Source organism: Protobothrops mucrosquamatus, unplaced genomic scaffold (genome assembly GCF_001527695.2).
Source record: "Protobothrops mucrosquamatus isolate PMUCROS unplaced genomic scaffold, P.Mucros_1.0 scaffold2915, whole genome shotgun sequence".
Lineage (NCBI taxonomy): Eukaryota > Metazoa > Chordata > Lepidosauria > Squamata > Viperidae > Protobothrops > Protobothrops mucrosquamatus.
The window spans coordinates 115507-134349 of NW_015388941.1; the positions used below are offsets into that span (position 1 = coordinate 115507).

General features: G+C 46.0%; 1 protein-coding gene across 2 annotated transcripts in view; it reads left to right on the forward strand.

Moving 5' to 3' along the window:
• The first annotated feature begins 9463 nt into the window (after nt 1–9463).
• EPHB3 (EPH receptor B3) overlaps nt 9464–18843 on the forward strand; it is an 82012-nt gene continuing 72632 nt past the window's right edge. Inside the window, exons 1-2 of one of the 2 annotated variants that reach the window (XM_029286110.1) lie at nt 9464–9523; nt 15679–16351. In XM_029286110.1, the coding sequence (XP_029141943.1) occupies nt 9467–9523; nt 15679–16351 (730 nt within the window). In that variant the 5' untranslated portion in view covers nt 9464–9466. The remainder of the gene's footprint in view (nt 9524–15678; nt 16352–18843) is intronic. The other variant, XM_029286109.1, reaches the window with a different exon arrangement.

Consider the following 18843-nt stretch of genomic DNA (forward strand, 5'->3'; position numbering starts at 1 on the left):
CAAAAAGGGCTTACGACCTGGTTCCAATGCCCCCCCCTCACAGTCACGTGACCACATTTTGGACATTCATTTTGGACCTGCACTTACTGCCATTTGCAGTTGGACCATAAGAAAGGCTGAGCGCCAAAGAATGGAGGCCTTTGAACTCTGGTGCTGGAGAAGACTCCTGTGAGTCCCCTGGACTGCAAGGCGATCAAACCGGTCAGTCCTAGAGGAGATCAACCCAGACTGCTCTTTAGAAGGCCAGATCCTGAAGTTGAAACTCAAGTACTTTGGCCACCTAATGAGAAGGAAGGACTGACTGGAGAAGAGCCTAATGCTGGGAAAGATGGAGGGCAAGAGAAGAAGGGGACAATGACAGAGAATGAGGTGGCTGGATGGAGTCACTGAAGCAGGAGGCGTGAGCTTCAGTGGACTCCAGAAGATGGTAGAGGACAGGAAGGCCTGGAGGAATGTTGTCCATGGGGTCGCGATGGGTCGGACACGACTTTGCAACTAACAACAAATGGCATTATTGTCAAAAACCAGCATTTACCTCTGACTGTCGGCAGAAACATCCCATAACGAATCATGGTTTCACTTAACGGCCATGGATTCATCTAATGGCTGTGGTGATTTGCTGCACAAGCACTGCAAAAAACAGGGTTGTAAAATCGGGTCGGGTCGGGTCATGTGATTACCCACTTTATAACCATCACGACTTACGACTGTAATGGACAGTGGTAACTGCGATTAAGAGGACTCTGGATAACAAACTCCAGTACCTCTTGTTTTTTTTAATGAGTGCTGCCACCTATCTAGAAATTGATAACCAAAATGCAAAAGATTAAAAAGAAAAGATAAAAGTTTCCAGCATCTTTATTGCTTCTTGTGAGAAATTAAAAAGTCCTCTTAGCGATTTAAAAGTGAGAACTTAAGCTTATGTACACTTCTCTGCAGTTCAGTGCAGAAATAGTTTAACATTAACTTTCCAGTCTAGCTTAGAACTTCAAGGTTTCCTGGTAATCACCCATCCAAGGATTAACCAGGCCTGACCCTACTTAGCTGCCAAGGCCAATAAAGTCAGCTAGATGTAGCTACCTGCTGGGATATAAAACCCTCTTTGGGGTCCAGCTCAGCTTCTGCTGAGTTCATGGATGCATTCATGCAGAATTTCATAGTGAGAGGACCGTCATAATTTATCACTGCGTCCTTCCATCTCCTGAGTTTTGGATCATTTGTTATTGACTGAATGAGTATATATATATATTGATGAGTGAGATAGACACATCTTTTTAACGAGCTGGCTATGCGGCGTTCTCCCTGATCTTAGTGGGTAGAGTTACACGTGGAAAAGTGTTGTGTGATATCCAGATGTGTAGCCCAAAGAACAATTTGCCAGCAGGCATTGGGTAATGCTCCAGGGAATATATATATATATTTGTTTTCGTAGATTTTCACAGGTACAGGTATGCAGGTCTTGTCGTATTCGGGTCTTTTCCTGTGTAAGATTCAGAGTATCTTGGCGGGTATCACCACACTAGATCTCAGGATGTCATCACACAGCCCATTACCCAGGTCGTTACAACACAAAAGGCTAATGGGCACACAGCCAGCACCTCAGCTACTCAGGATGTTACGAAACAGCTGAACAATCCGCAAACAATAACTCCAACACAGCCAACCAACCCACCTACAGCAACAAAGCCAGCACTCCACACACTTTGCTCGCACAAGCATGAAGCCGAAGACCCCAGCCTGAAGATGACGAGTGGGACCTCGTCGAAACGTCACCAAGATATTCTCAGTCTTACACAGGAAAAGACCCGAATACGCCAAGACCTTCTATCACATTGGCCTCTCAGCCTAGGAATGCAGGCTGTGCTAAGGTCCCTTAGTTTGGCATACAAGTAATCCTTGCCTTACAACAGTTTGTTTAGTGACCATTCAAAGTTACAACGGCACTGGAAAAAGTGACCTAGGACCATTTTTCACACTTACGTCCACTGCAGAACCCCCATGGTCATGTGGTCAAAATTCAAACCCTTGGCTACTGACTCATTTTTATGACCGTTGCAGTGTCCTGGGGGTCACGTGATCCTCTTTTGGGCTCTTCTGACAAGCAAAGTCAATGGGGAAGGCAGACTCACTTAACAGCCATGTTACTAACTTAACACCAGCAGGGATAATAATAATAATAATAATAATAATAATAATAATAATAATAATAATAATAATAATAATAATAATAATAATAATGATAAAGTTGGAAGGGACCTTGAAGGTCATCTAGTCCAACCCCCTGCTCAGGCAGGAAACCCTATACCATTTCGGACAAATGGCTGTCCAGTTTCTTCTTAAAAACTTCCAGTGTTGGCGCGTTCACCGCTTCTGGAGGCAGGTTGTTCCACTGGTTAATTGTTCTAACTGTCAGGAAGTTTCTCCTTAGTTCTAGGTTGCTTCTCTCCTTGGTTAGTTTCCACCCGTTGCTTCTTGTCCTGTCTTCAGGCACTTTGGATAATAGCTTGACTCCCTCTTCTTTGGGGCAGCCCCTGAGATACTGGAACACTGCTATCCTGTCCCCCCTCGTCCTTCTCTTCGTTAAACGAGACATACCCAATTCCAGCAGCCGTTCCTTATATGCTTTAGCCTCCAGTCCCCTAATCATCTTTGTTGCTCTTCTCTGTACTCTTTCCAGAATCTCAACATCTTTTTTACATCGGGGTGACCAAAACTGGATGCAGTATTCCAAGTGTGGCCTTACCAAGGCATTATAAAGTGGTATTAGCACTTCACGTGATCTTGATTCTATCCCTCTGTCAATGCAGCCTAGCACTGTGTTGGCTTTTTTGGCAGCTGCAGCACACTTAACAACTGTGGCAAGCTGGCTGGGGAATTCTGGGAGTTGAAGTCCACCCCTCTTAAAGTGGCCCAGGTTGAAAAACACAGAAGCTGCCATTTGCTGCATAGAAACAGCCTCTTTTCTTGTAATAAGGATCAAACTCACGGCCGTATTCCCTGCTATAGAAATGTAAGATTTAAGAGCCTTTTTTTCCCCTAGGGATTTGGAGGAGAAGTTATCAAATTTAAAGGGGGAGGGAGAGGTAAAAGGCAGACCGTGTTTATTTTTAGCACTCCTTGCAGATATAAAATCTCCTTGTTACTGGATGGATGCGTTAGTGTAACTTGATTGCTCTTTAAACTAAGCTTTCCTCATGCCTGTGTGTACGCTGCTCCAAGGTCTCTTGCCTCCCCTGAGTTCAAGAATAACAGATCAAGAGGGTTAGATCCCTGCTGGATCTGTTTGCTCTTCACACTGGATGACCAAGTGGGATAGGCAGCCTCCGTTCACCTTTTCAGCGTGTTAAAATAGACACAGAAGTCATTTCTTCCTTTTTTTTCTCCTCCTCTTTCTCTTTTCTCTCCTGCTCACCTCTCCTTTTGTGGTTGACCCCTCTCTGAGCTTTCTAATTATTATAAGGATCGGGGTTTGTTTTATCTCTGTCGGCATACCCTTGCTTCCTTTCTCGTGCTACATCTGCCTTTCAGGAGAACCAGTAGGATCTAATGGATACGAAGCCAGGATCCTTGAGATCTAGTTCTGCCTTAGGTCAATCACCAAAAGACTGTGAGTTCTAGTCCTGCCTTAGGCATGAAAGCTGGCTGGGCTGACTTTGGGGCAGTCACCAAGAGATTGAGTTCTAGTCCTGCCTTAGGCATGCAAACTGGCTAAATGGACCAATCACCAGGAGACTGTGAGCTCTAGTCCCGCCTTAGGCACGAAAGTCAGCTGGGTGACATTGGACCAATCACCAAGAGACTGTGAGTTCTAGTCCTGCCTTAGACATGCAAACTGGCTAAATGGGCCAATCACCAGGAGACTGTGAGTTCTAGTCCCGCTTTAGGCATGAAAATTGGTTAGGTGGGCCAATCACCAGGAGACTGTGAGTTCTAGTCCCGCCTTAGGCATGAAAGTCGGCTGGGTGACATTGGATCAATCACCAAGAGACGGTGAGTTCTAGTCCTGTGTGCCTGGCTGAGGAATTTTGGGAGTTGAAGTCCACAAGTCATAAAAGGGCCAAGCTTTGAAGACCCCTGATCTATTGGATATGTTTGCCGCCTTGGGTTATTTTAAAAAGCAATAAAGGCGGGATACAAGTCCAATCAATCGCATCTGTATAAAATGTGGATCCGAGATTCAGAGAGCACAGCCTTGGCCAGAACTCAGCTCCTGATAGGGAGCAGCCCTGCCTGGCAGGACAATGATCCAAGGAGCTATTTTGGAGTTTCCCCCGCAGGCGTTTTTTAATGCTTTCTTCTGGTTGATTGGCCTGCTGTTCCTTGAGCTGGGCTCAACTTACTTCCATTCCAGGGTGAGCCAAGCCAAGCCAAGCCAAGCAAATTCAGGGGCCAAAAATCTTACGAGCAGACCTCCAAACGAGATGAAATCACGGAGACGCCAGGCGTAAAAAAAACCAAAAAACTTCCAGCCTTTTCAGACGCCGCTGGAGGAACCGAAGCCCAGCCGTGCGATTAACCCTCTTGGGAAATGTTTAAAGTTTGCTCCCCTGCACTCGGTGACAGGCACGCAGCCTGTGGATTCTCTTTTCTGGAATTGCTGTTAAATAATAAATGGAGCAAAATGCTTTTCACTAATATAATGCATGTATATTTCCCAGTTTAGGGAAGCTTTTTGTGGGCCTTGCCTGTCTGAATGCTGTTCAGACTTGCCCATAGCGCAGGGCTTTTCAACCTTTTCACCCATTGTACCACTTTTAGGATATGGCCCAGGGAGAACGTCCATTTTGGGATAAAACAAGAGAGGTGCGTTCTCCATATAAACCAAGATTCCAATAAAAGAGAATATTTGTATCTCAGGGTTGAACTGAGGAATCCTTGATGCTCTCTGAGCTTGATTGTTTTCTCTCAGACGTTTCATTACCCAGCTAGGTAACATCATCAGCACCCAAGTTGGGAAATGAAACATCTGCAAGAAAACAACCAAGCTCAGAGATCACAAAGGAACCAGGATTCCTTGTAAACACTACCAACCAAAGTGGATTTTCTCCAACCCTGAAGAAGACGTTGGAACAACTTATTCTCACAAGCTAATATTCTTATTGGCATGACTGAGTCCTGATCCCCCAATGGGGGCTATATGCAGGGTTAATTAATCCCCAAATTGCTTATTTGGTAGACAAGCACGGAAAGCACACTTGGAAAAGTGCTTTCAAGTACACTATATTCCATCATGAACTTGTGGGATTCATTGTGCATGACACAATGCTGTCCACTAACTTGGATGGCTTGAAAAGGGAATTGCATCTATGAGGGGTCCTTGGTGCTTTCTGAGCTTGGTTGTTTTCTTGCAGACGTTGCATTACCCAAAGTAAGTAACATCATCAGTGCTATTATTAGAATTGGATCTATGAATCAAGGACACCTTGGTTGGGGGCTATTAGCCTTGAAGACTCCATGTTTCCTCCAAGTTGGACAACAGTGGGAGAAATGGAGTCCTTGTCACTTGTTTGTCAGTTCTCACAACCCTCTGATTATCCACACTGAGAAACAAACTTCTGGTCTTGGCCTGATCCCATATAACTAGTCTTAACTTGTACAAGGTGGACAGACTCCCAAGTGTTCATAAGAGGACTTGTAAAATGTTTCTGCAGAAGGATTGGATTGATTGGGATGACATGTTCCTGTCTGGATTAATCACTCTGCTAACTAAGCTTCAAAATGAGTTTCCTGCAAATTAGGGCTTGTGCTTTGTAATTATCAAGGGGTGCTTCTGTGACCAAACTTGGACTATAATATATTTATTGTGTTGGGTCTTCCTTCTTTTCCTTCTCTTCCAAATGAAGCTACAGCTGAAATCCAAATATTTTTATTTATGTCCATGCTATCTGGTTATTATAAAGGTAGTCCTCAACCTACGGCCACAATTGAAGTGTATGTTAAGGGGGTCATTTTTAAGGGTGTTTTACCCCATTTTACAACTTTTCTTGCCCCATTTGTTAAGCGAATCACTCAAGTTGTTAAATTAGTAACACAGTGGTTAAGTAAATCTGGCTTCCCCCCTTGACTTCGCTTGTCAGACGGTCACAAAAGGGGATCACATGACCCGTCATAAATGTGAATCAGTTGTCAAGCATTCAAATCTAAATCACATGACCCTAGGGATGCTGCAACGGTCCTAAGTGTTGAAAAATGGACATAAGTCACTTTTTTTCAGTACCGTTGTAACTTTGAACAGTCACTAAACGAACTGCTGTAAGTCGAGGCCGGCATGTAGAGGTAGCAACCAAGTTTACAATTCCGAATTACGGTAGCTCTCTTTAAACCAAGGAAAAGTTTAGCTGCTTTCAAGGAACGTGCTTTTTCCTAACCCACTTTTGGCACAGTTCTGTCTTTTTGGGAGACCCCTCTCCCCCCGTATGACTCAACTGGCCACCTCATGGAATATCCACTTAATTTCCTTAGCAAAATAACAAATGCTTTGGCACTGCTCTCTTCCAAGGCCCCCTTTTTTTTAAAAAAACCTCCCAATATTGAAGCCACATTTTTCTGCTGGCTTCCTGCAAGATCTAACCAGATCTCACCCTAATTTGCTTTTCACAAAAGGACGCCCAAACGGTGCCACCTCACTGGGCAAATTATTCCACGCACAAGGAGGATCACACTAGTTGCATTTCAATTCAATCTTGTTAGGGTCACCGCCTTTCCTGTTTTTTAGGAGGGTGTCCTCAGCACAGCTCTCCGGGGCCTTGTCTGGCCTCAGGACTGCACATTTTTGTGTGTCTCAGGCCTATTGCAATGGGATTAGGAAGCTCCGGCTTTGTTGAGTGGTTTTTGGGGGGGGAATGCTGGAAGGCAAAAAAGGGCACCAGTTCTGGAATCAGTTTCCCCTATCCTGCCATCTCTCTTTTAAACTAGGGTTTCCCAACTTTGGTGACTTTAAGATGTGTGGACTTCAACTCCCAGCATGGCTGGCTGTGGAATTCTGGGAGTTGAAGTCCACGCATCTTTCAGAAGTTTTTCTCTTGGCATCTCTTCCCCCTTGTGGCTTCTGCAACAGGACTCTGCTCAATACAACCTGGAACTAAGGAGAAATTTCCTGATGGTGAGAACAACTAGCCAGTGGAACGACTTGCCTCCAGAAGTTGTGAATGCTCCAACGCTGGAAGTTTTAAAGAAGAGACTGGACAACCATTTGTCTGAAAGGGTATAGGGTTTCCTGCCTGAGCAGGGGGGTTGGACTAGAAGACCTGGAATACTGCAACCAATCTTGGTCACCATACTACAAAAAAGATGTTGAGACTTTGGGAAAAGTTCAGAGGAGAGCAACTAAAATGATCAAAGGCCTGGAGACCAAAACATACAAAGAACGGCTGCAGGACCTGGGTTTGGCTAGTCTAAAGAAAAGAAGAAACAGGGGTGACATGATAGCAGCATTCCAGTATTTGAGGGGCTGCCACAAAGAAGAGGAGGTCAAATTATTCTCCAAAGCACCAGAAGGCAGGACAAGAAACGATGATTGGAAACTGACCAAAGAGAGAAGCAACCTGGAATTAAGGAGAAACTTCCTAACAGTGAGGACAATCAACCAGTGGAACAGCTTATCTTCAGAAATCATGGGTGCTCCATCACTGGAGGTTTTTAAGAAGAGACTGGACAGTCACTTGTCTGAAATGGTATACGTTCTCCTGCTTGAGCAGGGGGCTGGACTAGAAGACCTCCAAGGTCCCTTCCAGCTCTATTCTATTCTAAATTCCACCTCCAACTCTTATCATTCTGTTATCCTTCTGCCCCCCACCCACCCCCGTCACATGCCACCCCTCTTGGGCCCTGTTCTCTCTCTGCTGCAGACTATGGCAGGCTGTCAAGCAGCCTCTCGCAGCTGCTTCGGGTCAGGCTTAGCTAATCCGAGTCTCAGCGGCTTCCCATCTCGGTGATTTAGTGCGTTCCCGGAGAGTCCTGGTCCACCCTTCCTCCCTTCACCCCAATCTGGGGTTGGAACGGAGTCTCTTTGGGGAATGTTGACAAGGAGGTTTGGCAACTAATCATCGACTGTCGGAATGTTGGCCAGACGGTCAAATTCTTCTCCTCTCCCCTTATTCAAAACACATCCGAGGGAAGAGTGCCAAAAAGGGAATAACAGAAGAGCAGCCTGCTTCTTCCTTGCCGGATAAACCGGCTGCACCACCCTAGTCGTGGGAACGGGCCCGTGTTCAGCCAGAGTACACGCCCCACACCCCCAAAGTGTGGGAGGAGAGGAGAGAGAAGTAGGGACTTTTCCGGGTGTTTTGGCTAAGCAAAGGGGAGCATTGGGAGGGGGCCAGGAGGGTGATACAGGCGGTCCTCAGTTTACAACCAGTCATTTAGTGACCGTTCGGAGTTGCAACAGCACTGAAAAAAGGGACTTAGGACCATTTCCCCCACTTTCGATGGTTGCGGCCTGCCCCTTTTATTTTATTTTTTTAACTGCTGTGGACATCCCTTGAGGGGAATCAACACATAACTATATTTTGTGTGTGTGTTGGTTTCTTTGTTTGCTGGCAGAATTGAATGGTATAGGGCAGGGGTAGGCAACCTTGGCTCTTTTATGACTCGTGGACTTCAACTCCCAGAATTCCTGGAGCCAGCCATGCTGAGGGGAAAGGGAGAGGTTTCCAAGCTGAGCCATGCTGGCTCAGGAATTCTGGGAGTTGAAGTCCATGAGTCATAAAGCAGCCTAGGCCAGAGGTAGGCAACCTTGGCTCTTTTATGACTCGTGGACTTCAACTCCCAGAATTGCTGAGCCAGCCTGGCTCAGCTTGGAAACCTCTCCCTTTCCCCTCAGCATGGCTGGCTCAGGAATTCTGGGAGTTGAAGTCCACGAGTCATGAAGGGAACATAGTTCCCCCATGCTGGCTCAGGAATTCTGGGAGTTGAAGTCCACGAGTCATAAAAGAGCCAAGGTTGCCTACCCCTGGTATAGGTAGTCCTCCACTTACAACAGTTCATTTAGTGACCGTTTAAAGTTACAGCGGCACTGAAAAAAGTGACTTATGACCGTTTTTTACACTTACAACCGTTGCAGCACCTCCCCTCCCCCATGGTCATGTGATCAGAGCTCGGACGCTTGGCAACTGACTCGTATTTATGACGGTTGCAGTGTCCCAGGGTCCTGTGATCCCCTTTTGCGACCTGCTGACAATGGGAAAGCCAGATGCGCTTAATAACCGTGTGTCTAACTTAACAACTGCAGTGATTCACTTAACAACTGTGGCAAGAAAAGTCATAAAAGGCGGCAAAACTCACTTCGGCTTGCTTAGCCATTGTGGATTCAATTGTGGTCGTAAGTCAAGGACTACCTATACCCTCCAGATCTGGTGGATTAATGTTCCCATCGTCCTGCGCCACCATTTTAGGGCCATCCAGAGTGTTTGGGGGTTTTGGGGAATATTGATTGTGTTTTTTCTCTTTCCCCTTTCTAGAAACATTGATGGACACCAAATGGGTGACGTCCGAGTTGGCGTGGACAGCTCATCCAGAGACCGGGGTAAGAGGCGCTGTTTTTCTGGGAAGAGAGATTGGAAAGGATGCTGAACTTCAACTAAATGGGAAAAATAAACTGTTCCTCTTTCCTTTTTCCTCTCTTCTTTCTCTTTCTCACGTTTCCTTCGTCTCTCTGGGCTCATCTGCGGCTTTGAAGCTTCTTTCCAGCCCTGTGTGGCAGTGAGGGGGAAAAAAAAATCTACCTGTGAGGCTTACAATCTTGGAACCCATAAAAATTGTGTAACTCTGATCATTGAAAAACTTTGCATTTTTGGGGGGAAGCCAACATCAGAAACTGCATACGGGTAAACATTTCTGCAATTTGGAAGATGTGCGTGTTTTTTTTTAAAAAAAAGGCCATTTCACGTGGGGTAGGGCAAAAATGTTGGCTGCCTTATGCATATGGAAATGAGACTCTATGACTGCGTTCATGAAATGTAATTACCTTGGCCTTTTAATGAAGAACAGAGAGGTAAAGAATTAGGTTGAGAACTAGTTTGGTATAGTGGTTAAAGGCACTGGGCTAGAGACCAAGAACCCATGGGTTCTAGCCCAGCCTTAGGCCCAGAAGCTGGCTGGGTGACTTTGGGCCTCTTCCTCTCTCTCTCAGCAGAACCTGCCATGCAGGAATACTATTGTAAATTATGAAAATAGGAATGTCAGCCTTACCAGGTAGAACCAGACAGGAAACACGACCGGATAAGCTAATTCTACTTTATTGTAAAGCTTTTGTCTGAAATGGTATAGGGCTTCCTGCCTGAGCAGGGGGTTGGACTAGATGACCTCCAAGGTCCCTTCCAACTCTGTTATTCTGTTACATTAACAGAATCTTCCAAATCTGAAAGTACAGTTCTTTTAATGTCACTTTTACAGCCCAATAAATTTCTATTTGAGGAGTCCTTAGTGTTTTCTGAGCTTAGTTGTTTTCTTGCAGACGTTTCATTACCAAACTAGGTAACACCATCAGTGCAACACTGATAAAGGTACCTAGTTTGGGTAATGAAACCACCTGCAAGAGAGAGGACCAAGGACCCCTTATTTCAGCCAGGAGCTACAAATGTTCTCCTTTATCAAAATGTTTGTTTGTTGACTTATTTAAAACATTTATATAGCCACCAAATCTGGGCGGCTCCCAATCCAAAGTTAAAACAGCATACAAAGCCATATTAGAGCTATAAAGCCAAACATGTTAAAAACATTAAAAACCAAAGAAACCTGGTGCCAATTTCTGAGGATCAATCCTCCAATCTTATCCTAGTGCTTGGGGAAAAGCCAGGTCTTCAATGCTTTTGGGAAGTCAAGCTCTTCTCCAAAGCACCTGAAGGCAGGACAAGAAGCAACGGATGGAAACTAACCAAAGAGAGAAGCAACCTGGAACTAAGGAGAAATTTCCTGACAGTGAGAACAATTAACCAGTGGAACAACCTGCCTCCAGAAGCGGTGAATGCTCCAACACTGGAAGTTTTTAAGAAGAGACTGTCTGAAAGGGTATAGGGCAGTGGTTCTCATTCTGTGGGTCGGGACCCCATTTGGGGTCGATCGACCATTTCATGAGGGTCGCCAAGCAAGGCTGTCCGCCATTTTTTTGTCTGCCATTTTTTTCCCCTTTTCCGGCGGGTGCCTTACCTCCCTTGGGCTGGGCCAGCTGGTGGTCGGCCTGCTCCGTCTCTGCCGCTTGCCAGCTATGCCTCGGCCGGCGCAGGGGGCGGAACCACGCATGCGCGGCGCTCCCGGCCAGGGAAAGTCCTCGACTTAAGACCGGTTGGGTAGTCCTCAACTTACGACCAGTTTAGTCCTCGACTTACGACCGGTTTAGTCCTCGACTTAACGACCGGTTTAGTCCTCGACTTACGACCGGTTGGGGTCGCGGCATTAAAAAGGTTGAGAACCACTGGTATAGGGTATCCTGCCTGAGCAGGGGGTTGGACTAGAAGATCTCCAAGGTCCCTTCCAACTCTGTTATCCTGTTATTCTTAATTATTCTTTTGTTGTTCTTAATTGATTCTGCTATAAATGATGTGAAAACCTAACTTCAGATACAAGCTCCATCCCAGGTTTCTATCATCCATGTTTTTGAACATTTATTTTAGAGGTTAATGTATTCCAAAACAGCCTCTTGGTCCTGGGCTGTTGGGAAGCGAGCATTTGCCTTGTGGGCACCAAGCGTTCTCAGGCCCCATTTGTTTATTAATTTTACTGGATCGCGTTATTCATTAACACCTTTATTGACTTCCTGACCGCCAGAAAAGGTTTTGCATTTAGAAGCAGTTAGCGGCTGGAATGGCTATTTCTCCCCTACTTCTTTCCTTCCGCACCTTTTGCTCACAAAAGTTTTTTTAGGTTTTCCTTTGAGTCGGCGGCCCCACTTCAGAATGCAAGTGGCTTCGCCGTTTTTTTCCATCACATCTCATTCCCAAACAAGGAAGGCTTGGCGGTCAGTCCGGTGCTGGGGGAAATAAATCTGTCCATCTTCTCTTTGCACCAGTCAGAGTTGTTAGGTTTTGGTTTTTTTCCCCTCCCAAGCCTGGGCTAGGAACGCCGCAAGGACCTGCTAAAGTTGCCTCTTGTTTGTACCATTTTCTATTTGGATTTCCAGTTTTGAGGTCGAGAGTCATGTTTGCTAGTTGATGCTGTGCAGATTTCATTTTTCATTTTTCCCGGCTGGTGCCAGTTGTCCCAAAGATGTTTTGTTTTTTTTTTCAAAAGGCAACTGGACTTTCTTTGTTTTTCCTTGAAGACATTTCGCTTCTCATCCAAAGAGGCTTCTTCAGTTCTGACTGAATGGTGGAGGAGGGAAGGATTTATATTCCTTGCAGTCCTCTGGTCGTTAGCCCTCTTTCTGAGGATCGTTGAGGCCATTTGGAGGTTTATCTGGAGATTTATCTCAGGTGACCCTAAGTGCACAGATAACCTCCAAGTGGCCTCAACGACCCTCAGAAAGAGGACTAAAGACCAGAGGACTGCAAGGAATATAAATCCTTCCCTCCTCCACCATTCAGTCAGAACTGAAGAAGCTTCTTTGGATGAGAAGCGAAATGTCTTCAGGAAAAAACAAAGTCCAGTTGCCTTTTGAAAAAGCACTTTTGGAACAAATGGGAATTGGTTTTAATATAAATCAAAGAAAACGGGCCCTTTTTTTGGATGGAGCTAGCCTTGGGTTTTTTAGATAATGAAGGACCTCGGGTAGCAGACAGACTGTCAGGTCAGATAGCCGTTGATTTCTCTCAGCTTGTCCTCAGTTTATGGCCACAAATAGGATCAATATTTCTGTGGCTAAGCAAAGCAGTGGTTAAGTGAGCCACACAAAACGTGATGGCCTTTTTGTCACGGTTGTTAAGCCAGTCACTGCAGTTGTTCAGTGGTTAAGTGAATCTGGCTTCTCCCACTGACTTTGCCTGTCACCTGGGAAGGTTGCAAATAGAATCTTGGAATAGAACAGAGCTGGAAGGGACCTTGGAGATCTTCTAGTCCAGCCCCCTGCTCAAGCAGGAAAACCTATACCATCTCAGACAGGTGATTGTCCAGACTCTTTTTAAAAACGTCCAGCAATGGAGCGCCTACAATTTCTGGAGGCAAGCTGTTCCACTGGTTGATTGTCCTCACTGCCAGGAAGTTTCTCCTTAATTCCAGGTTGCTTCTCTCTTTGATCAGTTTCCAACCATTGTTTCTCGTCCTTCCCTCTGGTGCTCTGGTGAACAACCTGGCCCCCTCTGCCTTGTGTCAGCCCCTCAGATATTGGAACACTGCTATCATGTCTCCCCTATTTCTTGGCATGTATTTATAATGGCTGCAGCAGTCCTGGGATCAAAGGCCTGGAGACCAAAACATACGAAGAACGGCTGCGGGACTTGGGTTTGGCTAGTCCAGGGGTAGGCAACCTTGGCTCTTTTAGGACTCGTGGACTTCAACTCCCAGAATTCCTGAGCCAGCATGGGGGAACTATGGCCCCTTCATGACTCGTGGACTTCAACTCCCAGAATTCCTGAGCCAGCCTGGCTCAGCTTGGAAACCTCTCCTTTTCCCCTCAGCATGGCTGGCTCAGGAATTCTGGGAGTTGAAGTCCACGAGTCATAAAAGAGCCAAGGTGGCCTACCCCTGGACTAGCCAAACCCAAGTCCTGCAGCCATTCTTCATATGTTTTGGTCTCCAGGCCTTTGATCCCAGGACTGCTGCAGCCATTATAAATACATGCCAAGCACTATATTTTGATCACGTGACTGTGGGGATGCTGCGATGGTTCCCTAAGTGGGAGGATTGATCATGAGTCACTTTTTTCATTGACATGGTACCTTCAAATGGTCACTAAACAAATAGTTTTAAGTCAAGGACTACCTGCATAGGTATGGCAAAACCGTGGAGGTTTAAGTGATAAACGTTGCATAAAGAAAGAGATCCCATTCTTGGTATCTGAAATTTAAATTTCTTGCAATTTCAGAAGAAGCATTACCTAATTATGCATGTTAGTCCTAGATTTGGGTGGGTTTTCCTTCTGGTAAATTAAAAGCTATTCTTCCCCTTGTTTCTAGTCCTTATGATACAGGCAGGCATTGAGGCAGTGTCACTTTTGATATAAAAGAAGCCGGATATTAAAGTAGATTCTCAATAGACAAAAGAGAACTTTCATGCTCTGCCCTCCACCCTACTGTATAAAGTAGTCCTCGAATTACAACAGTTCATTTAGTGACCGTTCGAAGTTACGATGACTCTGGAAAAAAGTGACTTACGACACACTTAAGACCGTTGCAGCATCCCTGTAGTCACGTGATCAAAATTCAGATGCTTGGCAACTGACTCATATTTATGACGGTTGCAGCGTCCCGGTGTCATGTGATCCCCTTTTGCGACCATCTGACAAAGCAAAGTCAATGGGGAAGGCAGATCCACTTAACAACCGCGTTACTCAGTTCACAACTGCAGTGATTCACTTAACAACTGTTGCAAGAAAGGCTGTAAAATGGGGGCAAAGTTCACTTAAGAAATGTCTCCCTTAGCAACAGAAATGTTGGGCTGAATTGAAGTCGTAAGTCGAGAACTGCCTGTAATCCACATTAAGAATAAACCATAACAGGTGGAAAACGAATTTCGCAAAGGAAGAGAAACAGTGCAAAGTTTCCCAGGTTATCTAGTTTATATAGGTTGAAGGATTTGTAGCAAATTACTCTTCTATCATCACACCTAAAATTTCCAAATAGTTTTCATTTGAAATGGAAAAATAAATTACCCTCATTCGCACAACAGGCCAAAGACCTGACTTGTCACCTACATTGCCTATAGACGTCAACTTCGTGTAGACAAGGCTAATAAAATATGGAACTTGTTTATACACAATATGGCACATTAAAAAAAAAGAAGGATAGTTACATAAGTGTACTGGAAATAAATATATATGCACTTGAATAATATTTACATTAGTTAAGTAGAGAATTGTAACTGTTGACTATTATACTCTTTTTTTCGTTTCTCTTGCATTTTTTTTTCATTTTTAAAGCACTTTTTAAATGTTTTTTTCTCTTTTTGAGAATTATGTATTTCTATTACGTACGTAGCTCTTGAGCTACGACCACAATTGAGCGCCAAATTTCCATTGTTAAGCAAGACAATTGTTAAGTGAGTTTTGCCCCATTTTACGACCTTTCTTGCCACAGTTGTTAAGTGAATCACTGCAGCTGTTAAATGAGTAACACGGTTGTTAAGTGAATCTGGCTTCCCATCGACTTGGCTTGTCAAAAGGGTGCAAAAGCGGATCACGTGACCCCGGGACACTGCAACCGTCCTAAGTACATGCCAGTTGCCGAGCTTCCAAATTTCGATCCTGTGGCCATGGGGATGCTGCAAGGGTCATAATATGAAAACGCTCATAAGTTGATATTTTCAGTGCCGTTGTAATTTTGAACAGTCACTAAACAAATGATTAAGTCCTGTAATTATTTGGGGGCATTGTTCCTTTCCTTTCCTTTGTCCGCATTGATTTTAAAAGCAATTTAAAATGTAAATAAGAACGCTTTTTTTTAAAAAAAAAAAATAGTTTGCATTTGGAAAAGGGACTCCGCGGCGTTTCTGAAGATCGCCCTTCCCTAGTAGCCCATCCCTGCCCCTTTTCCCGTGACTCCCCTGCTTTTCTGTTGTTAACCCCCCCAATGCCGTTTTCGTTTTGTCTAGTGGGAAGAAGTCAGCGGTTACGATGAGGCCATGAACCCCATCCGGACCTATCAAGTGTGCAACGTCCGCGACGCCAACCAAAACAACTGGCTGCGCACCCAGTTTATCGAGCGCCACGACATCCAGCGGGTTTACGTCGAACTGAAGTTTACCGTGAGGGATTGTAACAGCATCCCGAACATCCCCGGATCCTGCAAAGAGACCTTCAATCTTTTTTATTACGAATCGGATACTGACTCAGCCTCGGCTTCTAGCCCTTTCTGGATGGAAAACCCTTACATCAAAGTGGATACTATCGCCCCCGACGAGAGCTTCTCAAAGCTGGAGTCCGGGCGGATGAACACCAAGGTGCGCAGCTTTGGACCCCTCTCCAAAAACGGCTTCTATCTGGCCTTCCAGGATCTGGGAGCCTGCATGTCCCTCATCTCCGTACGCACCTTCTACAAGAAATGTTCCAGCACCATTGCGGGTTTTGCCGTCTTCCCGGAGACCTTGACTGGGGCAGAGCCCACCTCCTTGGTGATCGCTCCGGGAACCTGCATCCCCAACGCGGTGGAAGTATCGGTGCCCTTAAAACTCTACTGTAACGGGGATGGAGAATGGATGGTACCGGTGGGAGCTTGTACTTGTGGAGGTGGATACGAACCGGCCATGAAGGAGACACAGTGCCAAGGTAAGATGGCACCAGCTTTGGTGCCCTTGGGTTGCGTTCTTGAGGAGACTTGGCTAATGGCCCTGACATTGCCCAGGGAAATTCTTGAATTCTGGAGTTGGAAGGGACCTTAGATGGCTTCTGATCCAACTTCCTGCTCAGTGTAGGATCCATTGGGCCAGGGGTAGGCAACCTTGGCTCTTTTATGACTCGTGGACTTCAACTCCCAGAATTCCTGAGTCAGCCATGCTGAGGGGAAAGGGAGAGGATTCCAAGCTGAGTCATGCTGGCTCAGGAATTCTGGGAGTTGAAGTCCACGAGTCATAAGGCGGCCTAGGCCTAGGCCAGAGGTAGGCAACCTTGGCTCTTTTATGACTCGTGGACTTCAACTCCCAGAATTCCTGAGCCAGCCACGCTGAGGGGAAAGGGAGAGGTTTTCAATCTAAGCCATGCTGGCTCTGGAATTCTGGGAGTTGAAGTCCACGAGTCATAAAGCGGCCTAGGCCTAAGGTAGGCAACCTTGGCTCTTTTATGACTCGTGGACTTCAACTCCCAGAATTCCTGAGCCAGCCATGCTCAAGTCATAAAAGGACCACGTTTGAAGACCCCTGGTTCAAACAGAACCACAAGAATGACTGTTGCTGGTGCTGACCTGTTCTAGCGTGGAAGCCTGTTACGTACCCGTCCGTGGTACTGAATGGGTGGCAAGGCAGGACGCAGTTGTTTAGGATAGAAAAAGAATGAAAAATCAATCTTAGCAATCAGGGGCTCTCAAGCAGCTCTCTGCAGCAAGTCTTAGCGGGGTAAAAGCCACCTAAATTTAGCCGTAAGGAGGCGAACTACAGCCTTCTCAGAACAGGTGGGTTGAATTCCTAGCCAGCTGAGCTGAAGGAGACATTGACCCTGGGTGTTGTCGTCCGTAAGTGGAGGGCAGGGGCCATAACAGGAGGCTGCTGGCTTTTGCAGACATGCTATTTTTAAGCCTCCTGGTCTTACACAGCCCGCGGAGGAAGCCCATGGCTCTTCAGCCTTTTAAGGCAGGGCTTTTCAACCTTTTCACCCATTGTCCCACTTTTAGGACATGGCAACATCCGAGTACCACCAGTCACCTAGCAAGGAGTCAAAAACCTGATGACCCCCCCCCCCCCAAAAAAGGAAAAAAGTGATAAAGTACAGGTAGTCCTCGACTTACAACAGTTCATTTAGTGACTGTTCGAAGTTACAATGGGACTAAAAAAAAAGTGCCCCCCAAGCCACAGCCGAGCAAGACACCTGCCTGCCTGCCCGGCGGCGCTCTTCCTCCTGTCCGAGGTTTTCATTGTTGTGAGCATTTTTGTTGAGAATTGGCAGTGGGGGTGGGGTGGGGGGGTGTTTGGTTTTTATTCCCCTCCCCCCTGTCTGCTGGGTGGTTGCAGCAGGTTTTGGTCACTTCACAAGACCCTGGGATACTGTGATTGTCATAAATATGAATCAGTTGCCAAGCATCTGAATGTAAATCACAAGACCCTGGAGAGGCTGCAACATTCCAGCTGATCGGCGCTTCTTCTGGGCTCAGCAGAAGCGCCAGGATCAGCGCCGAGCTCCAGCTGGAGCCTGGCGCTGATCCTGGCGCTTCCGCTGAGCCCTGACAGCCCTGCAGCTCCAGCCATCTCTCGCTCAGGCTTGTGCGGTGCTGCCACCGGTTCAGCGCATTCCCCTCCCCTGCTACCACTTTTCTAGGATGGTCGCGTACCACCTGCCAGGTGCCAATGTACCACAGGTGGTACCCGTACCACTGGTTGAAAAGCCCTGCTTTATATGATCCAAGGTGGTATCTTGAATTTGCTTTGGAAAGATGCCTGCCTATGATCAAGCTTGGATTCTCTCAATATGCAGGGAATGTCAGATTGCAAAGACCACTACCCCCTTCCCATGAACTGCAGCCTCGTAGGTAGAACACGAGAAAAGGATGGGTCTTTGCAACTGGGGCCTGCAAGACTTTGTGGTGAGCGGTGAGGCTGGGGCCCCTGACACACACACACACACACACACACACACACCAGTCTGGTCTATTTGAGATAGAGAAAGGTGTTCTGGTCCCTTTTCTCACCCAGATCCAGGAAAGTAGAAAGGAAGGTGATTGGAGTTTCTTGCCCAATGGCCTGAAATAGAGAATTAAACAACCTTTGTGCAGGAAACTAAAAAATAAAAAAAATATTTTACCAGGCAGTCCACTGTGGAAAAAGTTTTCAGGAAGAAATTCCTTTGTAAAAAATATATGAAGCCAAATCTCTGTAGACCGGTCTTTGTCCACCTGGGTTTTTTTAAGGTGCAGGGACTTCAACTCCCAGAATTCCCCAGGCAGCATGTTGATGCGTGGCTGGTGGAGGAATTCTGGGAATTGAAGTCCACAAGTCTTTAAAGTTGCCGAGTTTGTAGACCCCCAGTCTAGAGCAAAAGGACTGGATTCATCATCATCATCATCATCATCATCATCCTGAGCAACAAATCACAGTTGCTATTTACATTTACTT